This window comes from Tarenaya hassleriana, unplaced genomic scaffold (assembly GCF_000463585.1).
Source record: "Tarenaya hassleriana unplaced genomic scaffold, ASM46358v1 Cleome1, whole genome shotgun sequence".
In the NCBI taxonomy this organism is placed as follows: domain Eukaryota; kingdom Viridiplantae; phylum Streptophyta; class Magnoliopsida; order Brassicales; family Cleomaceae; genus Tarenaya; species Tarenaya hassleriana.
This window is the reverse complement of record NW_010960187.1, coordinates 1,002,307-1,028,098: the sequence shown is the minus strand read 5'-3', so window position 1 is coordinate 1,028,098 and position 25,792 is coordinate 1,002,307. Positions and strand designations below refer to the sequence as shown.

Genomic DNA, 25,792 nt, shown 5'->3' with positions numbered 1-25,792 from the left:
GGGGGGGGAGTTTCTGCTTCACCGGAGTTAGGGTTTGGATCGGGTCGGTGAAAATGAGCTTCTGGATCGGGAGGAGACCGTGCTCGAACGGCTCCCGCCTCGGATGGATTACCAAACTCGGATTCGGATTCGGATTCGGAATCGAACTCGGGTCTGGGTCGGGCACCGAGGGCGGTGGCGATTGGTCGATATGTTCTTCTGCCATGATTCCTTCAAGAGAGAGGGACCGGTGGTGAAGTTGCAGATCTTTGATGACGAATAATTTTCTCGAGAGGAAGGGGTAACATTTCACTGCATGCACGCGTACGCCATTACTGTATGCTGCTTTTCTTTGATCGTTGGATTAACTAATCCAATCACGATCGTGACACGTCACACAAAAGATTAAATGCACTTTTGCGTCATCCATAGATCCTATAGCTAGGCGATCCTTGTATAGCCTACCTATATATTGGTAAGTCCAAACAATGCACTAATTGATCAAACCAAAGATAAAACAGATAAATAAACCATTGATAATTTAAGACACGGCTTAAAAGGTTGACTAAAAAATAATATATATATATATATATATATATATAAAACAGGGCATTATCAAAAATATCTCCATGTACTATTTGAACTTCAACTGATACCCTTATTCAATTGTGATCATGTGATCATAATTACAGTCTGATCACATAATGATCACATTATTCATAACGTTAAATTTATGCTGATCACACTATTTCATCATGTTTACCCTTTACATATCAAACTAATCATTTGACAAAACTATTATAATTTTAACGTTATAACCAATATGACCATCATGTGACTAAAACTATATTTTTAGTCACATGATCACAACGGGATAAAGGTATAGGTTGAAGTTAAAATAGTATATGTATGGTATTTTTGATATAATACCGTATATATATATGTACTTAATTTGGAAATTGATGAATATACTAACATATATGTAAATTTGCAACTACCCTTTATATTTCACTTGCAAAGAAAGCAAGTAGTACTGCACGAGTTGCGCGGACCGACAATATCAATTCTTTTTTTTTTTTTTTTTGCAAAATCTATCCAAATGGATTAGGTGTCAATTTTAGTCTAAGGCTCGAAGTCCGACCGGATCCAATCGGAAAAATAACGGGTTGGAGTCTAAATATCTCGGTCTAATTTTTTTTGGATTTTTATGGTAAACTCAAATGAGTTTCGAACGAGATCCAAAAGTCTATTTTTTTTAAAAAATAATGACAAAATAAAAAAATAAATTTTAAAGAATAAATTTAGTGGATCAGTCTGACCTGAATCTAAACCCAAAATTTATATTATTTAGATTCGAAAAAAATCGAATTGGTCCAAACTCGAGTCTGAAATCTTCTGACCAAGTGAAGATTCTGACCGGTGCGATAGACAACCGATAAAATTTGTAATCAATGGATATCTTCTTATATAGAGGGAAATTAGGGTAAGTTTAAGTAGAAATTGTACATATCGATACAAAAGGTGGAAGAATCATAAACAAAAATTAATGAAAATTGGCATTGAAAATGGTTGTTTTGATTGGGATACATAATAAGGTTAATCATCTGTCTTACTATTATAATTATTATTATTAAATAGATTGAATGATGTTTATAATCACTTTTTTTCTTTCTTCCTCCCAACACTCCGAATATTAATTACAGTATTTGGAGTGATTAAGGGTACCAACTAGTGAGGCTTTTGTGGTATATACCTAATTTAATCATATGATTTGACCTAACAACCTCCTCTTCATCTTTAAGGAAAATGAGGAAACTCACATATATATCAGACCATTATTGCCGACTTTATATACCTCATTGAACCAAAACAATATACAAATTATATTTAAAATAAATATTTAAAAACAATTACGTATTAAATTAAATCGAATTTAAATAATTATAAATAAGAATGGATTCTATTCTAACATATCTAGATACATTTAAAAAAATAAAATAAAACTAATTAAAAAAAAACCCACGCATAGTCAATAATAGTGCGACACTTGAACACGACAACTCAGTAGTTAATAATAATATATGTGTATGCCATGTAGTAGTTAATTAAGGATTAGCTTAACTAATTACTCTATTTAATATTAGGTTTTCAAAGGCATAAGACGTGGGATTTTTTTTTTTTTTTTTTTTTTTTTGTAAAAAGTGGGATGTTATTTTATTCAATTAGCCTGTAATTTTTTTCCATATCCTATGTTAATCTTCCTTTTGAAGTGCCATTGTAGTTAAATATGATACAATGGATACTTGCATAATATGTGTATGTGTGTGTGTGTATATATATATATAACTGTTTTGTTTTAAATTTTTGGTTTCGATCGTTTAATGCATTAATTCATATAATATTCCTTTATAAAAAATTCATATAATATTCGAATTATAATGTTTTTTAATCGTAGTTTCTGTTTTTTCGCAATTTTTTAAAACTTGGAAACTAAGGAAATTTAGGCGTGGTTGTGAATTGGTGAGGGATATATTTGGCATAATTATTTAATTACGGTTGAATTTTATAAAAAGCAAAGCATTTAATTAAGTCCAAAAAAGACCGCCGTGGAAAAACCCACGCTGAAACCGTCGACTCCACACGTGTGAAATTCAAAGTCACGCGCGGTGAGTGGGTCCCACGTAAACAATGTGTGTTGGTTGGGGAAGAAAAATAAATATAAATAAAAAATAAAATGAAATAAGCGAAAGAAAAGATAAAATCATAAAAGAGAAAGGGAGAGGAAATCGTAGCGCCACAGTGCTGTGGCTGTGTATCGTATTTTCTTCTTTTTCGCATATTCATCATCAGATCCCAACCGAGAAGAGGCAAAAAAAAAAAAAAGGAGAGGAAGCAGAAGCAAAAGCAAAAGGAAGAAGACAACAAGTGCCACCTCTGCCTGTCTCTCTTTCTCTCTCTCCTTCCCTCCTCTTCACTGGGTTTTCCTTTCTCTCTCTCTCTAGAAGTTTTCTGTCCTTATCTTCTGCTTTTTAGGGTCCTTCATTTTCTTTTTTTTTTCTCGGGAAAAAGAGGAGAGAAAAGCAAAGTAGACGAGAGGGAAACAAAGAGAAATCGCAATCTCCTTGTAATGGGGAAGAAGGTTTCCTGAGTGGTGTGAATAGTTTCTGGGTTCTTTTCTTTCTCATCCCACCTGGGTTTTGTTTCGAAGATCTAAGGTATGTCGTGTTAGATTTTCTGGGGTTTTTTCCCCTCTCTCTACCCACTTCTCTGCATTTTTTTTATTGTGCTGCTTTTCTTCTTCTTTTTCTTCACCCTGAGCGGTGTTTTAGTGGGATGTTTGCCGTTTTTCTTGCTTGTAAATGCGCTAAAATCGTTGTTTTCTCCGATTCACACGCTATCTCCTTCCTCCGCGTTTGTTTTCTCACCCGGGCTCTGTTTGGTTCCCCAGAAAATCGAAGAATCGAAAAGAAGAGATGAGATTTTATTTTGTTTTGTTTTCTCGTTCATGCCATTGTTCTGGGTCGGTTTCCGAGAAAGTTTTTTCTTTGCATCGAAGCGAATGGGTGGAATTTTTAGGGTCGCCGATTTTGTGCCGTTGGATTTTCGCCTCGGGGGAAACTACCGATGTTGTGTTTCATCGAGAAAATGCGAGAATCTCCGAGTTCAAGCACTTCATTTCTCTGCATTTTCTTACTCTCGCATGGTTCCTTTTTTTCAGATCTAGGGTTTTGAAGCAAGAGGAGCTGTAGCTGAAATCCCCCTGTCGACAGTCCCGTGAGTTCTGTCTCTACCCTGCAAAATCTTTGTGCCTTTTCTTTGGAGATTCTGTTTATGTTTCATCTTTAATGATCTGTGAGTGTTGGATGTGTAGGATATCTGTCTTGTCTCTGTAAGCGTACGATAAGAGATGATGCATCGTCCCCCGCCGGAAGATTTCTCCCTGAAGGAGACCAAACCCCAACTCGGGGGAGGGAAGGTCACCGGAGACAAGCTGACAAGTACATATGACCTGGTCGAGCAAATGCAGTATCTGTATGTCCGTGTCGTCAAGGCCAAGGAGTTGCCCGGGAAGGATGTGACCGGTGGCTGTGACCCTTACGTCGAAGTTAAACTCGGAAACTACAAGGGCACCACTCGGCATTTCGAGAAGAAATCAAACCCTGAGTGGAACCAAGTTTTTGCCTTCTCAAAGGACAGGGTCCAGGCCTCTTTCCTCGAGGTTGTTGTGAAAGATAAGGACTTTGTGAAAGATGATTTCATGGGTCGTGTTGTGTTTGACTTGAACGAGATCCCGAAGAGAGTTCCGCCCGACAGTCCATTGGCACCACAATGGTATAGGCTAGACGACAGGAAAAGCGATAAAGTTAAGGGAGAGCTTATGTTGGCCGTCTGGTTCGGCACTCAGGCTGATGAGGCATTCCCGGAAGCTTGGCACTCAGATGCTGCTACCGTGAGTGGGACCGATGCCCTTGCCAACATCCGGTCCAAGGTTTATTTGTCTCCTAAGCTTTGGTACCTTAGGGTTAATGTCATCGAAGCTCAAGATTTGATACCGAGCGATAAGGGTAGGTACCCTGAAGCTTATGTGAAAGTGATACTCGGAACCCAGGCATTGAGGACCAGAATATCTCAGAGCAGGACCATTAACCCGATGTGGAACGAGGATCTGATGTTCGTGGCAGCTGAGCCGTTTGAGGAACCGTTAATACTCAGTGTCGATGATAGAGTTGCTCCGAACAAGGACGAAGTTCTGGGGAAATGTGCAATCCCGTTGCAGTACGTGGATAGGAGGTTCGATCACAAACCCGTTAACAGCAGGTGGTATAACCTGGAGAAACACGTTATGGTGGAAGGAGAGAAGAAAGAGATCAAATTCGCGAGCAGGATTCACATGAGGATCTGTTTGGAAGGCGGATATCACGTTCTCGATGAATCCACGCACTACAGCAGTGACCTTAGGCCTACCGCTAAACAGCTGTGGAAGCCCAGCATCGGCGTCCTGGAATTAGGTATCTTAAACGCCACGGGTTTGATGCCTATGAAGAACAAAGACGGTCGGGGAACTACAGATGCATATTGTGTGGCAAAGTACGGGCAGAAATGGGTTCGTACCCGCACAATCATCGACAGCTTCACTCCGAGATGGAACGAACAGTACACCTGGGAGGTGTTCGATACCTGTACTGTTATTACAATTGGTGTGTTTGATAACTGTCACTTGCATGGCCCAGACAAGGGGGGAGGAGCTAAAGATTCGAGGATCGGGAAGGTTAGGATCCGGCTCTCGACTCTCGAGACTGATCGGGTCTACACACACTCGTACCCTCTTCTGGTACTGCATCCAAACGGGGTCAAGAAAATGGGCGAGATTCACTTGGCCGTGAGATTCACCTGCTCTTCCCTGATCAACATGATGCACATGTATTCACATCCCCTCCTGCCGAAAATGCATTACATCCATCCTTTGACGGTTAGCCAGCTCGATAACTTGAGGCATCAAGCCACCCAGATCGTCTCGATGAGGCTGCACCGGGCTGAGCCGCCGCTGAGGAAAGAGGTTGTGGAGTATATGCTGGACGTGGGTTCGCACATGTGGAGCATGAGGAGAAGCAAGGCTAACTTCTTCAGGATCATGGGAGTTCTAAGCGGGCTAATAGCTGTCGGGAAATGGTTTGATCAGATTTGCAACTGGAAGAACCCTATCACGACGGTCTTAATCCACATCCTGTTCATCATACTCGTGCTCTACCCCGAGCTCATCCTGCCCACCATTTTCCTCTACCTCTTCTTGATCGGTGTCTGGTACTACCGGTGGAGGCCGAGGCATCCTCCTTACATGGACACTCGTCTCTCTCACGCCGACTCTGCCCACCCGGACGAGCTCGATGAAGAATTCGACACCTTCCCTACTTCCCGGCCCTCGGATATCGTCAGGATGAGGTATGACAGGCTTCGTAGCATAGCCGGGAGGATTCAGACAGTGGTGGGCGATCTTGCCACGCAAGGGGAAAGGTTTCAGTCTCTACTGAGCTGGCGCGACCCACGAGCCACTGCCCTTTTCGTCATATTCTGCCTGGTCGCCGCCATCGTCCTGTACGTCACGCCGTTCCAGGTCGTGGCCCTCCTGACCGGCTTCTACGTGCTGAGACACCCCAGGTTCCGACACAAACTCCCTTCTGTTCCTCTCAACTTCTTCAGGAGACTGCCGGCAAGAACCGATTGCATGCTCTGATCGCAAAAAAAAAAACAGAAGCCAGAGGTAAGGGCTCTTTTCGGATCTAAAGCCCTGAATCCAATTCGTTTCCTTTTTCAAGTTAAATATCCTGCTTGAGATGATGTGTTTTATTACATTAGAACTTCAAAAAAAAAAACATTCTCATGAAAGAAGCAAGAGATTCTCTGCGTGAATTTTCGTTTTTGTAATTCGTATGTTTGAATTCTAATTTATTTTTGTCGAATTTTTCTGGTTCCACGTGTTTTGCATGCGCATTATTACCAGTTGGGAGAGTTTTGTGTTTCAGAAATTTAAAAAAAAAAAACTGAAATGAACTTCATTCGGTCATTATTCCATATCATATCAAATTATTCGGTCTTGGGTTTATAAAAAATAAATCGAAATATTCGGTCTTATCCAAATCATATCAACCTCGGTATTGTTTTTATTAAAACTAAATCGAATTCGAGAACGTGGTATTATGCATCGTCTCTGTTGCCGTGCCCCTCGTACATGTTAATAGCTATATTATACACACACCTTTTTAATACACATACGCATGTATCCGTACAGACATGACATGTACGTGAAATGTTTGCCCTGCGATTCGTCCGTACAATATTGAAATCCGATATGGTTGATGATATACGATACATTTTTGTTCTTCGATACGTTCGATGTGAAAATTATAATGTTTTTCTATCAAATACCAATTGGATATTAAACATAGTTCCATAGTTATCCGATTCATAGGAATCGATGCCACTTGAGTGGTTTACGTGGTAAATGTATAGAATTCGGCCGTCGGTCAAAAAAGTGAATGGGAATTCTCGGTTATAGTTATAGATCAAACAAAACACGCATAATTTATTATATATATATAAATAACATAATTGCAATATGAAATATATATATATATATTAGACCTATACTGATCATTCTCGTTATTTCCATTACATTAAAAACGACATTTTCTACTTATAGCTCTTTCGATTTGATTATTTTTATTTGAAAATTTATGTTTAGTTAATTTTATTTTATTGATGTATAGATGTTTTATTATCAACAAACTTATATAAAAATAATTGTCTTGGATCTAAAATGGTAAAAGAACAAAAAAAAAAAAAAAAAGAGAGTTGGTGGCAGAGACAGAATCTCCTGTACCGACTTTGCGTAGATTTCACGCTTCCTTTATCAATTTTGACTTTATCCGTTTGACCATTTTTATTTATTATTAATTAATTATAAAAGACTCACGAAATCCGGACCGTTGGATTTTCACTCTGCTTCCGCCGAACAAAAGCTTTCTCGGCTTTGGCTAGGGGTAAATCCGGAAATTCACGTATTTCCCCGTCACCGCTCCGAATTAAAAGACGGCATTTCCAGGCACTCGCTCGGTGTGTGAGAGAGACGAGAGAGAGAGAGATGGCAAGTGGAATCGCTCGTGGGCGTCTCGCGGAGGAGAGGAAGGCGTGGAGGAAGAATCACCCTCACGTCCGTACTTTCTCCGTCTCTCCCTCTGTAAACGTTACCCGTTTTTTTTTTGTAGGGTTTGCTCTGGTTTGGTTGATCGATGTTTCTGATCTTAAAAAAAAAAAAAAAAAAAAAAAAAGAGAGTTGGTGGCAGAGACAGAATCTCCTGTACCGACTTTGCGTAGATTTCACGCTTCCTTTATCAATTTTGACTTTATCCGTTTGACCATTTTTATTTATTATTAATTAATTATAAAAGACTCACGAAATCCGGACCGTTGGATTTTCACTCTGCTTCCGCCGAACAAAAGCTTTCTCGGCTTTGGCTAGGGGTAAATCCGGAAATTCACGTATTTCCCCGTCACCGCTCCGAATTAAAAGACGGCATTTCCAGGCACTCGCTCGGTGTGTGAGAGAGACGAGAGAGAGAGAGATGGCAAGTGGAATCGCTCGTGGGCGTCTCGCGGAGGAGAGGAAGGCGTGGAGGAAGAATCACCCTCACGTCCGTACTTTCTCCGTCTCTCCCTCTGTAAACGTTACCCGTTTTTTTTTTGTAGGGTTTGCTCTGGTTTGGTTGATCGATGTTTCTGATCTTTGAACCCTCTAATTTCTTCTCCCCCATGCTCTGTGATTCTTCTGGGTTTCCGCTTTTTCCTGACTTTGTTCGTGGGTTGTGAACGTTTCGATGGTGAATTAGGGTTTTGTGGCAAAGCCCGAGACTCTGCCTGATGGGACTTGCAATCTGATGGTGTGGCAGTGCATTATACCTGGAAAATCTGGGGTATGTGTAAATTATAGATTCTGTCCCAATAATTGAAGAGGGTTTGTTTTCATATTCGCCTTGCCTTGTAATAATATGCTTTTGTATGGGAATGGTTCTTTCAGGAGAGATTATTGTTTTGTGAATGTTCATGAGTTTCTCTGATGGATATCGCTTTTCAAGTGCCGAAACTTCCAGAGATTTCGTGCTCATTAACGTATACTTCTTGGTTTCCTTACATCATGTAGCTGTAGGAATGTCGTACGAGGTACTAGTGAGTGTAGTTACTTATTGTTTCTGCTGTTTTTGTCCAAATCTCACATGTTATGTTTGCAAAGGTTACATTAGGGTTGCCTTTCGGGTATCTCCTTGATGATTTGTGTGGCTTTTGGTCGTGCATCGTTGCTCATACTGTAGTAGTAGAAAGGGGAAGCTATCCCCTTCTCCGAAAGTTTTCATCAGATGGGATTCGACATTGCAGACTGATTGGGAGGGTGGCTACTTCCCGTTGGCGATGCACTTCAGCGAGGACTACCCGAGCAAGCCGCCCAAATGCAAATTCCCGCAGGGTTTCTTCCACCCTAATGTCTATCCATCTGGAACTGTCTGTCTATCAATCCTTAACGAGGATTCCGTAAGAAGAGCCTTCTGTTCTTGTTTGTATGTTACCCCAACAATACGTGTTACATGCAAAATCATTCTCGGTGTGTTTTATATCGATGACAGGGGTGGAGACCGGCCATCTCGGTAAAGCAGATACTTGTGGGTATTCAGGATTTACTGGACCAGCCGAATCCCGCTGACCCTGCACAGACTGATGGTTATCATCTCTTTATACAGGTTCACATTCCCGCGAATGTTCTTTTCGTTGCATAGACACATGCATAACTTCAAACCCTAACCCCTAAACCTGTCGTTACACAGGATCCCGCCGAGTACAAGAGAAAGGTTCGGCAGCAGGCCAAGCAGTACCCACCCATTGTCTGATCCATCATCCCCTACATAGCTGTCGAACACCCAACCGAAGAGCCTCGAGTCATTTGTCCGAAACCAGACCGAATCCGCTTGTGGTGAAGAGAAAGGAGAATGCTCTTCTTCATTCGTCTTGGCATCCAAGACTACATTTGTAATCTCTTGTTCTCTTTTAGAATCCTCTCTCGCTCTAAACTGTTAATATACTCGTATTTACATATCTGGGTACTGTGATCAGTTGGTGTTCATCTGTGCCTGCAGTGAGTGAGCTTTGTCCTTTCATGTGTTTGGTTATTTATTCGACAACTCAGAACTGAAGTTTGGTTTTCTATCTGTATATGTGATTTATGGGTATCCAAGTTTGTGTCCTGTCCCGTGAGGTTATAACTCCAAATGATTTATTTATTTTTTAAAATAACAAAAATTTGAGTCTGTAAACTCAAAATGAAAATCAGTAATTTAACAAAGTAAGGATTTTAATTTGAATTGAAATTCTTATTCTCTTAAAAGAAAAATACCTAAATTTTATAGATCTTACTTATCTACCGTACAAATCCTATATGTTTTTGTAAAAATGCCCAAAAAAACTACAATATTCATTTATCTATTTCAATTATAACAGTAAAGTGATATTATAAATAAATATATTTAAAATCTATGAATTAGTACAAGTTACAGTTTTTGGTGTTTTGAGATTTATTTGAACTTGGTATAAATAAGATTTTTTGGATAGGTTATGAAACTAAAAAAAAATATTGTCCCTGATTTTCATTCCGTACAAAAGCGATTGTGAATTGAAGGGTGCCATCGCCGATCAGACGAGTCTCATGGACGACATGTCAGCGTACTACTCGCACTATAACATCCCTCCTCCGGCGCCAGCGCCTCCGGGAGTGGCTCCGCCGCTTGTAGTGGCTCCGGTTCCATTTGTTCCGATTCATCCTACCTACTCACATCCTCACGCCTCTGGCGACGAGGTTCGTACTCTCTTCGTCGCCGGCCTGCCCGAAGACGTCAAGCCCCGGGAGATCTACAATCTCTTCCGCGATTTCCCTGGCTACGAGTCCTCCCATCTCCGCAGCTCCGATAAGGATTCCAAGGTTCTCTTATCGCTTCCGATTTCTGTAAATTCGTGCTTTCCCGATTAGTCTTTGCAGGAGAGGGTTTTTGAATTTAGATGTTTTTTTGCGTTGTTTGTCATTAAGCTGTTCTTGTTTTGATAGCCCTTCGCGTTTGCGGTTTTCTCCGATCTCCAATCCGCTGTTGCGGCGATGCACGCCCTAAATGTGAGTACAGTACCTTCATAATTGTTCCTGCAATCTGCTGCTGTTGGTAGATTTCCGCTTGATTTAGTGTCGTTTGAAGCTAGAAGCAGCCAAGCAGCAGAATTTTGAGCTATCGTTTTCTTTTTTCCTTGACAGGGAATGGTTTTTGACCTTGAAAAGCATTCAATACTTCACATTGATCTTGCCAAATCAAATCCCAGATCTAAACGCACAAGAACAGGCAAGTTTATGTGCTCTCTCTCTCTCTCTCTCTCTCTCTCTCTCTCTCTGTTTTGGAGCTTATTGAAAGTTGGGTTTCAGCTTCTGTGATAAATTTGTATTTCTCGCTGTTTATGCCGAGTAGATGATGGCTGGGAAAACTTGAAGAAGACCAAGTCTTTGAGTGCGGCTACAGATTTTGGTAAGACCATTGATTCAAGCTTTCACCTTGGGGCCATCTATGAGCGCATATATGTATATTTGATGTTTATTGTTACTGAATATGTGTATTGTACTTCTCGATATCTCACAATCCTCGCAGTGTTTCTTCACTTTAGTTGTTCGGTTTGTGATAGTAATTCACTTGGAAATATTAGTTTGTAAGATGGGGACACATTTTCCGGAAAGCTCACACTGCACATGTTTTACACGACTGGGCATAAGCAGGTTTGGGCAGCACTAGCATTCACAGTCCTGGAATGAGTAGTTCCGCTTACGACACAATTGGTTATCCACCTGCACCAAGGTCATCTGCACTACTTTAGCACACTTTTGGTTACTTAGAAACACTTAGATACGATTCTTGTAGCACAAATCTTTCCCCAAATCCTCTTGCTCCAAAGTTAAGGGTTGTCTTAACTAGTGATGGCCCTTACCCTCTCCTCTAGACATGAGAATAGTTGTTTTTGTTCAAGCTCTTATCTGAAAGTGTGTGACTTCTTCTATTCGTCTTTGTCAATTCAGTCATGGGATTGTGGATACCCCTGGCGGTGCAATGGCAACTGGAAAATCTGTAAGCTTCTGTGTGCTTAGTTTGGGGTTTAGCATGAATCTTGTTCTATTTCACTGACCCCCTTGTTAGATGAAACTTAAGTAGGAGTTGTGTTTTAGAATTGAGTCAGCTAGCTACTTAATTTTGACCTCTGCGAGTAAATTTTCCAGTGAACATGACTTCATTTCTTCTGTTGACAGAATAATTCGGCAGCTCCTTGTCCAACACTTTTTGTAGCTAATCTAGGACCAAGTTGCACGGAATCTGAGCTAGTTCAAGTGTTTTCAAGGTAAGAGTAATTTCTTCGAGCATGTGAATCTACAGAATAGAAATCTTGCTGGGACAGGCATTAGTTTTATCTATCTCTTCTGTCAGATGTCGTGGATTTTTGAAGCTGAAGATGCAGGACACGTATGGGACTCCTGTTGCATTCGTCGATTTCCAGGTTCAATTTCTTCCGATAATTCCACCCTGAAGCATGATGGGGAGAGAGAGAGGGAGAGATCCTGTCATGTCTGAAGAGTGAAGAATTCTGATGACGCTTAATGTCAGCAACATAAAGCTTATCAGATTAGGTGTTTTTGCAGGATGTCAGTTATTCAGCGGAGGCACTACATAATCTTCAAGGCACAGTTCTCTACTCATCTCCCACTGGAGAGGGCTTGCGCTTGCAGTATCCTCATTGAGATATCAACGCTATTCAATCATTTCTTTGTTTCCTTTTTCTTGTAAGATTTTTCCTATCTTCCCCGATGATATTCTTAACAAGCAATCACAGATATGCAAGATCGCGGATGGGAATGCGTAAGAAGGTCAAGTAATCCCGAAATGATAGAGCCCTTATTATAGTTGCAGATCATGTAAGTATATGTCATGCAGCATCACATGATTGAAATGAAGATATAATAGAGCTTAATTGTTTTTTTATATGCATTGTTCCATTGGTGAGATATGAGATCTAATTTATTTACAGGACCATGTGGGCTGGAAAAATTCTATGTAGAACAAACATGTTTATTTGTTCAAATATAATTATTCTTTTTTTTAAAAAAATTCATACGATCTTTTATTCCGAGGACTTGTTGAAGGCATAGCCCTGTTTTCAAGCTCGAAAGCCATTGAATTTCTTCTCCAAGACCATTTCTTTTTATGCTTATTACTCTGCTTTCTTTAGAGTCCTATGTACAATGCAGGAGCTGGTTACTTGGTTTTTTTTTTCCTACGTCGTCTTCTCTTCCGTGTTAAAACACTTGCAGTTCACGCGGTTTTCGCTCAAAATCTGCGTAAACAACATATCGACGAGTGTTTAACTCTTTTTCTGTTTTCAGAATGTTTTGTGTGTGTATATATATTATATTACCTTGAATTGTCTTTGAAGATCTTTGATGTATTCTACAGCCAAATCCAACATGTCTGCCGTGTTCGTTTGCTGCAACCATTACAAACCAAGGAGCATTAATCGGACTATATATCGAGAAAATGATGCTTTCCGATCAGAACACACGAGAAACAGTTGAAGGATCGATCCGACGGTACACATACCTTATCCATATTAGGAACAAGGTCCTGTAATTTCCTCATACGTTCACTTATCCGCGTTCTTCTCACCTGACAGATTAGGAACACGATATGATCTGATTTTACGACCCGATGTTATGTTCGGTACCCAAAATTACGGTCTCGAACCATTGTGTTTTGAGGCTGGAGACTCTTGTAACTTACCCTTTCAGCGATGCTTCGAGGATGTGTGGCGCAACCTCGTTTGGCTCTTATGTTCCACGGAACAGAGTCTTGTAACTGATGATACTTGTCCCCCAAGACCATGTCCGAACCCGAAGCCTTTGGCAGGCTGAGGTGGCGCGATGGCAACAATTGAATCCGATTGTCCATCTCGCCGTTCTGAACAAAAGTCCATCACTTATGTTTCAGATCACACCAGTCTAAGAAACAATCAGTTTCTGGTTCGGTTCTTTTATGGATGCAGATCAGACCGGAACCCATTAAAAGCTTAACCCGAACCCCCCAAACCGATGATAGATTTTGCTATCGGTTGGTTCGGTATGTTTCTGAGATTTTCACCGTTCAATACTTAACCCGATGACACTATTATAGGTAGGAAAACAAGTACCTGACCTCCCGAGAACCACTTCCCCTCGTCATCGGATTCTCTTTTCATGGAGGAGAAGTTCTGCATCGAGCTTGACGGATCGTTCCAGTGACCGTATTGTTGGAAATCCGAGACGATGGTCTCAGTCTCGGTTTCAGATATCCGAGAGAGCATCCCGAGAGAAGAAGGTTGTCGGGATGAGACGCTGCAGTGGCGCTTCAATCCGTTTGGAGATGGATCTTGTTCTTCCTCAGTGCCGTAGTTCAACAAACTCCTGAACGAACCATAGCCTGCAATCAGACAAGGAAACACAAACTGATAAATACAGTTTGATTTGGTGAGCTACAAAATCAGATGATTGTGCCAAAGTTTCCAACTTTTGTAGCTCCTGGATCTGACCCAGTTGAGAAAGTGTGCTTTCCGGGAAAGGAAAATAGTTTCTCGGAAGGAATCAGGTGAGAGAGTATATACCATTTGCTGAGTGGTGAGAATTTTTCATTTCTAGATTTTGGCAAGCAAGAAAACAACGCTTAGAACATAGAAAACATCCAAAAACTCGCATCAAGTCTTGGATCAGGTGAAGGCAACATATTTCCGGTGAAGCTGAGAAAAGAAGTTACCGTTTTGGACGGAGAGATTCGTGAAAATCCCGGCGGGAGAGCTGCTTTGTCGGACAAGATTGGATTCAACAGGTTTCGTGTGGTGATGATGATTCGTACCCAGAAACTGATACGATCCATGCGGCGGCAGGGCAGAATAGCTCGGCGGCGGCGGAGGAGGAGTGGCTGCATCCTCCGCCGAGACCGGAGACTTATCTAACTCAAACTCAGTCAGGTCCGGACAACCCAGATCAGAGTTTCCGCCATTAGAGCTGACGAGACTGGAGATTAACCTGTCGGAATCAAACCCACCTTTTTCATCATCGATGAAGGCGGCTAGAAGCGGGCTCGGGGCGGATCGAAACCGGAGAAGACCCGACCCGGTTGCGATCTGATTCGGGTCGTAGACGTCGTGCTGATGGGTGCTGGAATCCATGGAGGAAAGGAACGGGGATATTTTTTTTTGTGTGTGGTGGATGGAGAAGAACACTTCGTACAACGTATCTTAATAGTGCAGAGCGTCAACTGTTCCGATGGATTTGGATTCCTTTGGGACAGGATTTTAAGCTTTTTTCTCTTTTCTCTCGTGGGCTGTTGTCACTTTCTCGAGAAAATTATTTCAAGATCTTGAAGACGAAGCAGAAACAATAACAAGAAAGAACATATATATATATATGTATGTATATCAGTATATGTATATACACTTTGGATTCAGTTATATGGGGAAGCACATGTGAATCGAGTAAACATAAATAATGACTGCAAGTTACCGATTAGATCCCTGACTGTATGCACCAACATATATATTCTTTGTATTGTTTAGATGATAAGTTAAATTATTATTATTATTATTTTATAATATGATTATTATGTTATGTAAGTAAGACGATATTCAATTGTCGCGTATATGACAATTACCGTATTTGAATTGTATACGAATCATGCCTTTGATTTGCTTGAACTGAATCATGACTTGTAATAATGCCAAAAGGTTATATAACAGATTTCATTTTAAGTGTGACCCGACATGATAGTTAGAGAGTTGTAATGTTCTGTCTAAACGCACCATAAATAATTAGGGATCTGTCGATACGGATCTTCCGATTCCAACAATATCGGATCAAAAAATTTTCAAACGATATTATTTTTAGAAAATCGAATTTTCTAAAACTAAACTGAACCGAATCGATTTTTAAAAAATTTTAAAAAACGAATATTTTTTAAAAAAATCTATATTTTTCTAATAAAAATTGGAATCAAACCGAATCCGAACCTGAACCAAACCGTATATGATATAATAACAGATTGATATATATTTTTGTAAAACCCAAAGAATCGAACCAAACTATTTTTAAACTTACCAAATCGGATATTGAAATGTCAACCACAGTGGACATAATATTGGATCCTACCATAATATAAAGTCAAATCATTTTAAGCTTAAATTGTTTTGGAGAAACTTCCTAAAAATGGGAAAAGGCGGTACGGTTTTTATGATTTGATTTATGATCATTTCGGACATTAAAAAAGGTTAACGGTCTTAACGGCGAAATAATCTTGACGGCGTTAGCACCTCGGGAGATGAACTTGATTTTGGGAGTTGTTGTGTGGGGGTAGGGCTAAGCTGGATGTGGTGTACGGTATACCCGCACTATAACATGTGAATGGTAAATTTCCATTGGTAGGTGATGATACAATGACGTCATCGTTGACAGAGGCACCGGATTCATGCCGCATCTGGTTCTCTCTGTCTTCGTCTTCACGCTTTTTCTTCTTATTTTTTTGGGATAATTTCATTTAAAACCTATACTTTTCTCTCGTCTCAATTTAAACCATATACTTTTTTTTATCCAAAAAAACATTGTACTTTTAAAAATTGGTAATTAAAACTCTATACTTTTAAAAATTGGCAAATAAAACCCTGAACGAAAAACAATATTATTTAATGCTGACATTACATCCTAGTCATCTGCCACATCATCAATCTCTAATATTTAATAATATTAATTAATAAAAAATAAAAATAAAATAATAAAAATAAAAATGAAAATTTAAAAATTATATATATTCATAAAAATTATACACATATAAAAACATGTTTATAAAAATTTTAAAATTATATACATATATAAATATATTTATATATACATATATACATATATATATATATATGATACATATATATCTATATTTTATATGTATGTGTGATATATACATGTTTTTCTAAAAATCATATATATATATATGTGACATATGCATGATTTTTAGAAAAAAAATACGTATACCACATATGCATATAAAACATACATATATATATATGTATTATATATATGTGTGTATATATATAAATATGTTTATATATGTGTATATATGTATATCATTTCATTATATATGTATGTGTATAATTTTTAAAATTTTATTTTTATTATTATTTTATTTTTATTTTGTATTAATTAATATTATTAAATATTAGGGATTGATTATGTGGCAGATGACTAGGATGCAATGTCAGCATTAAATAATATATTTTTTCATTCAGGGTTTTATTTGCCAATTTTTAAAAGAATAGAGTTTTAATTGCCAATTTTTAAAAGTACAATGTTTTTTTGGATAAAAAAAAATATAGGGTTTAAATTGCGACGAGAGAAAAGTACAGGGTTTTAAATGGAATTATCCCTATTTTTTTTTATTTATGATAGCAACTTTCGAATTAATAAACAAATTTTAATTTTGTCGAAAAATGTATGAGAAAATCATAAATTTTATAATATTTCTAAAAATTATAAATTATTTGATATTTAACGTATAGAATTTCAGATTTTTTTTTTAGATTTTTTGTATTATGATTGTAATTAGCAGTGAAAAAAAATTATATGTATTTTTTGGAAATTTTAAAATTTGTATGTCATTCTCGAAAGACACACACATATATATATATATATATATATATTAAGTTTTTGCGAAACATTATATAAATCAAAAGCGCCATCTTTCCCAAAATTGAAAGCCAAATCCAAAAAATGAGCCTTTTATTTTGCAATTTTCGAATTAGCCCTTGGAATATAAAATACTACAATATATCATATATGTATACATCAATTTCAGTGTGGACCATGCGGAGACACGTGAGATCGCATTATACATATAAAAAATGTCAGAGAAATATTTTACTCTCGATGGGTGCGAAGAATCAATCGTGTGGTCCATCTCTGCGTATTTTTTTAATTGTGAAGGACAAAAGGGAGCTTCTATTTTAAGAAAGATTTTCTCTTTTTTCATATTTTTTTTTTCTTGGTGGATTCCTATATTTGGTAGGAACATAATGCGCTGCTGCAGTATATTATATATGTTTTCTCTATGAAGGTATCTCCGGATATCGATTATTTATCAAATTCGATTAATTTTGGATTATTTTTCATAAAAGTTACATATTCATCTGTTTGTATATTTGTTTTTATTCAGTATGACTTTAAATTTTGATTAAAAATTTCGATTAAATCTGTGTTTAAAAAATATATTCACATCGATTCAAAAATTATACATATGATTTGATTTAATTAAATCAAATTCTACTGTCTCATCTAATCTATTTATTTTACTAATAATCACGTTCACTAATCATCATGAAAATTCACCCATAGTACAAAACGAGATGTGAATTAATTAGCATGTATACAAATCGTATGTTTAATATTGCACATGCAACAGAAAAAACAATATATTTTTTTTACACTTCTGAAATCGAATTTCTAACAGTGATATGTCATTAATCTATCATGAAAATTCATATAATGTATGCAATGGTCCTTCAGAACATGTTTTCACTCTAAATTCAAACCCAAACGTAAAGAGGGGCATTCACCTGGACTTTCTCAATCCTCTGGAGATGTAGTCGGATCAAAGGGCCAATAAACTTTTGGATTATAAAAAAAGAAAGGTCTTTCAGAAACCACTAATATAAACCTCAATAACACACACAAACACACAAGAGGTATATCACAAGCAAGCATCTTTCTTCGATGTTTTGTGTTCTTTTGATTTTCCAATTTCACTCAGACATCGATCTAAACTGAAAAGGGTTTGGTCAAAGTTTAGGTTTTGGAACCCTAACCTCGCGGACCAGCAATGCATCATAGTGACCATAGCCATGGTATATGACATGTATCGGATCCTCCTTGCCGTATTCTTGTCCGTACTCCGCTATACATATCAATCCTCCCGCCTTCTCGTCATGCATGTATACAGCTATCGGCGTCCTAATGAAAATATACCAAAAAAATATATCAATTTTTTATTTGACAGATAAATACACTAAATATTGAAATATACACAAAAAAAAAACCCAAATGATTCTAAACAAATCGTTTGAAATTATTTCATACACGGATTTTAATGAATCTTCAACAGTTTTTATTCGAAAACAATTCCATATTCGGATCTTAACGACCTCGTAAATGTATAGAAAATTGCTTTCGATTGCAGGAGTTGACGTATTTTGTTGAAACATTTAAATACTTGGTGAATTTATTCGTTAAACTAAAAGTTGATGCACTTTTTGATACATTTTGTAGAATTTGGGTATTTTTATAGGATTTTCCGTATAAAATATAGGGCTACTCGCCTTAAAGAATGACTGTATATAACCTAATATCCATGCTATGATCTTATTATGACAGCAGTGATCAGCTACTTTGGTCCTATCTTTTGTGTTAATTTACATGTGATCTTGTCTTTTAACTTGCATGGTCATTAACTGGAAAGAGAGGAGGAGAGGGATTACCGGAGAACATGGGAAGCCATGAAGAGTTCAGGTTCACCTCCCCAGACATGCGGCTTCCGAATTTGTGCAACGTATGAGTCAAAGTCACCTTCCACAAACCTGGCAGATGCAAAAAGCTTTCCAGATTAGGGTTTTCAGTTCTTCCCTTTAGTTCCAGAGAGAACGAGAGATGGAGATTGAAGTCGGAAAGGGACATACCAAAGAGAAACAAGACAACCTTAAGCTTAGAAACACATAACACTCACCATTCTGTTTCCTCTCTTCTTTTGATAAATTCATCAGCCACCTGAAACATTCAGGTAATCATATCAACGAGGAAACAGATTCGGAAATAAACATCGATATAGGCTCGCGACTTGGATGATACATTATACCCGAGACTGGTTGTATGCAGCTTTGGAGGAAAAAGTATTAGAGGTTTTCAGAAAATACTAACCCTAGCACGCAGCTCATCAGCAAGTTCTCTCTGTGCATTCTCATTCGGAGGCGGTCTCCCGGAGCGTAAGCACAATCCATGAGCTACTGAACGGAACAAACATCTGCCATCTCCAGGTATTCCTACACATTTACAACCATTCACAATGGCTGATCAAATCTATACATAAAAGCAAGACAAATGCTCGGAATTGGACAGACAGATTCATGATTAACTGGTTACCTATGATGGAATAATCAGTGTAGACTCGTTTCCCGTTGTGTTCATTGTTTTTACCTTCTTTGTCCTTTGGTGCTTCTGCATATACCGGTTGGGAACTTGAATAACAAACCAGTAAGCTAACGATCAAACCTGTATAGGCAAACCTCGATGACCAAGAGAGATTTCTCATCTTGCACTTTATCTCGGGAACCATCCCTTGTTTAGGCACCAAAAACCTCACTCCACCACCTGGGGATAAGAAAGAAACTTCAAGATGCCCTTCACCAGACTCGCCGGTATTCAATGACTGTTTAACCGACACTGACTCAAGATTTCGTTTCCGCCCGGAAAGGTTAGAAGGAAAACGGCCACCACCCAGTAGGTGGAAATTGACACCTGAAGGGCTAGAAGCTCCGTCAGTGACAGAGACACCGAGACCGGTATACTTGGTTTTGAAATGTCCTGAGGGTAAGCTGTAATAACAAAAGCTGGATGGACCCCGAGCAAGAACGCCGAAAAGACGGGTGCCCGTATGCCTCTTGATATGGATGGCGCTCCTAGAGCATGTTGTGATGGGAGAGCAAATCATTCTTTATGTCATACGCCAATCCAGTGACCTGATGATATTCATTCAGGAGCTCATTCAGCTACGCCATTAACAAGCCTCAAGAGAGTCTCCATTAAAATCCATTGCTTAAAATACGAACAAGCTAGTTTACTGAATCAATCTCATCAAATAGCAGAACCGCGATAGAGAAGCTTAAGGTTGTCAGAATCATCAAGAGAAAGCAGAATCCACAACTAACAACGCGACAAACATATTGAGGGAAAACACCGAATTTCGATAAAATCGCAGGGGAAAGTAAAATCCATAAAAGTGTTCCAGTAACCATGTAAACCTTTTAGAATATCAAAGACGGTGCCAAGAAATTCCCAATCCAAATAACAAACAAAACACGAATGGCAACAAAAATTCTGCCCGGGAGTGGCAATAAAAAATCCTAACCTCATGAAACGAAGAAAACCCAGAAAGCAAAACACGAATGCGAATCAGAAGCATCGAGAAAGAAAAAAAAAAAAGGAGAGAGGAACACGTGAAAAGGGCCACAAGCAAACCCAAAAAAAAAAAGAGAACAGAAAAGTCTCGAAGCAAAGAATACCTGAAGGGAAGGCGAATTACGCACTCGATTCTTCCGATTTGTTCTTCCCTCTCTGTCCGTAAACCGAAATGCAGAGAACGAACTACAATTTCCTTCTTTTTGTACTGTCGAAGCAGCAATCGAGACGACGACGTCGACGGAGAAGCATTCGCCGGTTTGCACCTTTGTTACTTTCTAGCGGCATCGTCCTTAGCAAACGACGTCGTTCCACTACGATGAAATGTTAATGGGCCTTAAATTGGGCCTGGGCCCCAATTTGAGCTCCCCTAGGACCCAAAAGTAAGAGCCCAAATTTCTTCGGTGTTCATCAACACTGTTCATAATTCTAGTCAGAGTAGAAGTCTTATCCCGAATCAAAGTTGAAGATATAATTCTGATATTCGTTATATATATATATATATAATGTCTAACGAATCGCTAATTGCGGGGAATCGTATTTGGTTTGGTTCAAGGGAAAAAGGAAAGAGAAGAGTTCAGAGAGTTTTTCTATTTTCCGTTTGGTTGCCGAGAAAATAAAGCATGGGTTTGGATTTGATTTTCTGGGTGTGCGTGATTTCGATTTGCATCACTCTTTCTCCAGAAGAAAAAAAAGGGTCCTTTAGGTTACGATTCTTCCATGATTCGGAAAGGCTTTACCCTAGAAATCTGCTCAGAGACCTTTCTTGTACCGCAAGTAAATACAATGGGCCCTAAACCTATCGTCTCAATCTGAAGGAATAGTGTTAAGCTCAAAACCCTAGTGATTCCTGACGTAAAATTCTTACCGTTAATGATCAACATGTGGCGATATAACGTGTTAGATCCTATCAGAACCTAATCGATCAGCGGAAAAAATAGAAATATTCCTTTGGATTCATAATTATGATAGTTGCCAATGCAAAAAATCAATCAAGAGACTAGTTTCAGGGCTTAGAACCTCATCTGCAGGAGTATATGTATGTGTGTGTGTATGTATATTGTGAAAAAGGGTTTCAGACATATGTATTTTCTGTCTGCAGCTTGTTTGCTTTGTGGACTTGGAAGCTGACCACATGGATCCACTGGACGCGTCATTGAGAATCAATCCATTAGTAGTCCCGGAGTTTCTGACACACGGATTGCTCGTCCTCCTCTTCGTCGCAAAAGGGTTTTGGCTGATGTTTCTAATGATGCTGCCCTTTGGCTTCTACAATGTGAAACTGTAAGTATTCTCTCAGATATTATCCGCTCAACGCTGTTTCGTGTGTGTGTGTGTGTGTGTATATATATATATGAACCCGTAAGGGAAACTTCTCATTGCTTGCTTGTTTCACCAATTAAGGTATATGGAAAGGCGGCATCGTATTGACCCAACTGAAGTTTTCAGAGAGTTGAGTTTCCGTAAGATGTACCAGAAACATAAGATGTTCCTCTACTTGTCTCTTTTGATCATTATCGCTTCCAAGATTGTACTGAGCTCGAACCATGTCATATAAACATATGGCTGTCTTGGTGAAATCTATGGTTCAATAATCTAGAAACCTATCAAGATTCTTGATTCGAGTTCCCGGCGCCCCAAGCCATGGATCTACTCCATTTCTCCGGTTCCTCTTGTCCGCCGGTGACCGTCGACGGTATCGGCGGAGATTTTGCTCCATCGCTTCACCCTTTCGGGTCATTGACTTTTCCGTCTAACACGGTCAGCAGGATGACTTATGGATTTCTTTCTGTTTGAGAATGGGCATAACAAGTTTCTCGTATCTCTTCTCCCATTGCGTCACTCTCTCTTGAGTTCCCCGACCTCGTCTTCTGATAAACATTGAGAACCGCCATTAACGATGGGATGATTTGGTTAAGCTGTGAGACAGAAATTACTTTCTTCTCAAGATATGTCTGGCTATGAATTCGGAACCCAACAGAAGAGCTTGTCCTGTCAGAACTCAGAACTCAGAAGCCTTCCGCAACCGAAACGGCAGGCATTGCAGGCAGCCTGTACGAACAGCTTGCCGTTTCTCGTACAAGAACAAACACAAAACTTCGACAAATTAATTGGGCACTACCCGACGTCTCATTTTCAAAGCCCATTCCAGGCCCACTTATGGATCCAAATAAACTTCCACTGGGCCGGTGGGACCCCCCAAGGTACAGGGACACGTGTCGTTTTCGAGAGCTAACCATGTGGGTCCTACTTTTGACATGTCCCCAAATTTGGTCCTTGTCTTTTGGGCCCATATATAATCTTCGGTCAGAAAATTCGTCCCATGGATGAATTTTCTACTTCTATAATCTTTTTTTTTTTAAATATGGATGGTGGTTATGAAATCTCTTTGCTTTAGCATCTTATATTCGTATTTTAAGAGATTTATGTTAGAAAGTTTGATATTTTGTGATGGTTATATAGATTGAATTGTCTGCTATATTATGAACACCCCAGAATTTCAGAGCCTACGTATTAATCCGGCTAATATTTTTGCAATTTAATTATAATAAATCATATTTGAAATGAAATGTTTCTAAATTGTATAAAAAGTCATGATATGATTTAAAACTTCCAAAAAATAATAATTTTTATCATACAAAATTCTAAAACCAATAAATGATAAACATATAAATATTAAAATTTTGTAATAATATTGCATCCAATTAACTTTTTTGGTAATTCTATATGTCCAGAGAGAGTTTTGTTTTCTTTGGATTTTTAAAGCCTTTTAATTATTATGCAAGCATGTGAATTTAAAATATAAAATAAATACAATTGTATTAACGATTGCAATAGACCGCTTTAAATTGGATCGTTTTCGGGACATTATAAAAAATATTTTTATTTTACTATTTTACTTCGACAGATATTCTTTTTCAGCTGTTACTATAATTTATATATTCCGAAATATAATACGGTCAAATATTGATTTCATTGTTTATAATAAAATTAAAATAGAATCATATTATATTTTAGATTATATCAGAGAGAGAGAGAGAGTACATGTTTAAGTAAAAATAACAAATATTTTTTATATAATGTTTTCATGAGCCCGGATGTCAGGTGGACCCCACAATTTCAGAATTTCTGACACCTGTCACTGTAGAACATAATGCCGAACAAATATTATCATCTATCTATGTATCCATGACGGTAGAGGATGAACTCTCCCAGTCAATGAAAAAGGCTTTATGGGCCAGAATCACGTGATTCGCACGCGGATCCAGGCCCACCTAAAATATTTTTACATATTTTCATTTATTTATCATTTCCATTATCTTTTTATTTATTTTTTAAAATCCTCAGGAAAAAATTACTATCACGCAGATTCTAAAATCTTTTGTGGTCTCACCAATATCCATCATTTTTAATTCATTCGAATCGGAACGCGATACGTTGATGTACATGTTTATTTATAAAGCTTATGTTACTCGCCATTTTGAGTTTTGGTTAAATTTTTCTTTTTTAAAAATATGTATATTTATAAGATTTTTTATTCAGTTAGAGGCTTTTTTAAAATCTTCCAAAAGATCCAACAAATACAACTAAATAGCCTTTTTAGTTTCATTTTAAAATATTGTTTCTGCATTTTTAATTAGCTTTTTTAGTTCACATTTAATGTAATACAAGTTAATCGATTTGTTTTTAGAATATATTTATTCGATTTATTTTTACTAATAAAAAATCCTTCCTTGATCCGTCAACACATTCTCTCTTATATTTTGGAAATAAACAAGCTTTCGATAAACAAAGTTTTTCCAACCACTCTAATTTTTAAAATTTAGGGGTGGACAATCCTAATTGGAAATTTGATTCCAAACCGCCCAATAAAACCGTTTTCGAAATGAAAAGATAAAATATCGAATCGAACCGATAAATGCTAAACGAAAATTCGAAGTTTTTCCATTATTACATATGAATTTATATCTAAATATCAAGTTTTGATTCTTATTCAATACCTATATCGATCCGATTAATATTCGATTCTAATTTGATATAATTAATATAGAATGTTTTTAAACCGAACCTACAACATGATGCTCGTACATTTTTTATCAGATCAAATAATGTGTACGTATATACTTTCATACTTGTACGTATGCGTGTTTATTTCATTAAAATCATGGCCACATGTTTTAGATATCAATTCCGTTTTTTTTATTTAATATTTTGAGTATTAGAAAAATCACATGCTTATACCGAATTTGGTTGTACTCTTTTTCTTATTTAATAAAAAGATCATTTTTCGAATTTTACTGTGATTTAATTTTTCGATAATTATCGCATTCCATACGGGTTCAATTTTTTCGATTTAAAAACTATACATATTAATTTTTTTTTAATTGAATTCGATTCCGATCATGCATTATTGAATTCAGTTCAGTTTTATATAATCGAACGGAAACCATTACGTCTCGCTGCCACGTCAACATCGAGACCAAAGAATGGAGTTAGGTCAGGGAGGCATAGTATCTTGCCGAATTTAAATTTACCAAAGACTGATTTGTACCCTACTCCATGATATATATATATATATATATACATATATATGACACCAATATGAAAAGGAACCATACGAAACCCTAGAAATGTGGTGTAAATAATAATAATAATAATATTGATTTGATGATGATGCTTCAAATTAGTATAATCTATATCGCATAGACAAATATCGGCTGTTTTATTTCAATAAGTTGGTTCAGTGGCGAATAATTGATGTCTAATATTGTAAGCACACAATTCGTGGAAATGATTTTTTTTTTTTGGGAAATGCAAAATTTCATACGAATATATCTTTAACTATACCAATTAAATATAGATTTTTTTTACAATTCTAAAAAATATATGAATTTTGTATACTAACTAAATGTATAAATATTATAAAATGCTAAATAATACCATACGGGCTCGAGGGAT

General features: G+C 37.7%; 6 protein-coding genes across 10 annotated transcripts in view; 3 read left to right on the top strand and 3 right to left on the bottom strand.

Moving 5' to 3' along the window:
• LOC104819801 (TBCC domain-containing protein 1-like) overlaps nt 1-239 on the bottom strand; it is a 3,788-nt gene extending 3,549 nt beyond the window's left edge. The window contains exon 1 of the mRNA XM_010550088.2: nt 18-239. Coding sequence (XP_010548390.1) covers nt 18-205 — 188 coding nt within the window. The 5' untranslated portion in view covers nt 206-239. The remainder of the gene's footprint in view (nt 1-17) is intronic.
• Nucleotides 240-2,776: 2,537 nt separating this feature from the next.
• LOC104819683 (FT-interacting protein 1) lies at nt 2,777-6,449 on the top strand. 2 transcript variants are annotated; one of them, XM_010549889.2, is made up of 3 exons: nt 2,777-3,194; nt 3,698-3,753; nt 3,851-6,449. In XM_010549889.2, the coding sequence occupies exon 3, from the start codon at nt 3,887-3,889 to the stop codon at nt 6,209-6,211; it is 2,325 nt and encodes a 774-aa protein (XP_010548191.1). In that variant the 5' UTR covers nt 2,777-3,194; nt 3,698-3,753; nt 3,851-3,886; the 3' UTR covers nt 6,212-6,449. The 2 variants fall into 2 exon arrangements, with proteins under 2 accessions (XP_010548191.1, XP_010548275.1); XM_010549973.2 differs by having other exon boundaries at nt 3,698-3,757.
• A 1,087-nt stretch (nt 6,450-7,536) lies between these two features.
• On the top strand, nt 7,537-9,769 carry LOC104819590 (SUMO-conjugating enzyme SCE1-like). Of its 2 annotated transcripts, none has more exons than XM_019202102.1 (5): nt 7,537-7,687; nt 8,364-8,447; nt 8,908-9,060; nt 9,153-9,266; nt 9,351-9,769. In XM_019202102.1, exons 1-5 carry the CDS (start codon nt 7,619-7,621, stop codon nt 9,411-9,413), a joined length of 483 nt encoding a protein of 160 aa, XP_019057647.1. In that variant the 5' UTR covers nt 7,537-7,618; the 3' UTR covers nt 9,414-9,769. The 2 variants fall into 2 exon arrangements, with proteins under 2 accessions (XP_019057647.1, XP_010548072.1); XM_010549770.1 differs by lacking the exon at nt 7,537-7,687 and adding an exon at nt 8,027-8,168.
• Nucleotides 9,770-10,140: 371 nt separating this feature from the next.
• LOC104819403 lies at nt 10,141-13,421 on the top strand. 2 transcript variants are annotated; one of them, XR_002024582.1, is made up of 12 exons: nt 10,141-10,498; nt 10,622-10,684; nt 10,820-10,904; nt 11,028-11,084; nt 11,330-11,408; nt 11,627-11,675; nt 11,855-11,943; nt 12,030-12,099; nt 12,242-12,327; nt 12,424-12,514; nt 13,053-13,186; nt 13,270-13,421. XR_002024582.1 is itself a non-coding variant. In XM_010549494.2 (11 exons), the coding sequence occupies exons 1-10, from the start codon at nt 10,226-10,228 to the stop codon at nt 12,473-12,475; spliced, it is 894 nt and encodes a 297-aa protein (XP_010547796.1). In that variant the 5' UTR covers nt 10,142-10,225; the 3' UTR covers nt 12,476-12,514; nt 13,053-13,326. The 2 variants fall into 2 exon arrangements, 1 of the variants encoding a protein (XP_010547796.1); XM_010549494.2 differs by having other exon boundaries at nt 10,142-10,498; nt 12,433-12,514; nt 13,053-13,326.
• LOC104819506 (transcription factor bHLH130-like) lies at nt 12,561-15,112 on the bottom strand. Its single transcript, XM_010549651.2, has 6 exons — nt 14,382-15,112; nt 13,783-14,051; nt 13,377-13,553; nt 13,197-13,262; nt 13,015-13,083; nt 12,561-12,933 (listed from the first exon to the last, which is right to left on the bottom strand). Exons 1-6 carry the CDS (start codon nt 14,794-14,796, stop codon nt 12,874-12,876), a joined length of 1,056 nt encoding a protein of 351 aa, XP_010547953.1. The 5' UTR covers nt 14,797-15,112; the 3' UTR covers nt 12,561-12,873.
• A 3,147-nt stretch (nt 15,113-18,259) lies between these two features.
• On the bottom strand, nt 18,260-21,098 carry LOC104819271 (OTU domain-containing protein At3g57810). Of its 2 annotated transcripts, none has more exons than XM_010549304.2 (6): nt 20,938-21,098; nt 19,799-20,394; nt 19,577-19,698; nt 19,386-19,426; nt 19,141-19,239; nt 18,260-18,616 (listed from the first exon to the last, which is right to left on the bottom strand). In XM_010549304.2, exons 2-6 carry the CDS (start codon nt 20,364-20,366, stop codon nt 18,445-18,447), a joined length of 1,002 nt encoding a protein of 333 aa, XP_010547606.1. In that variant the 5' UTR covers nt 20,367-20,394; nt 20,938-21,098; the 3' UTR covers nt 18,260-18,444. The 2 variants fall into 2 exon arrangements, with proteins under 2 accessions (XP_010547606.1, XP_010547682.1); XM_010549380.1 differs by lacking the exon at nt 20,938-21,098 and adding an exon at nt 20,784-20,806.
• Between the last annotated feature and the right edge of the window lie 4,694 nt (nt 21,099-25,792).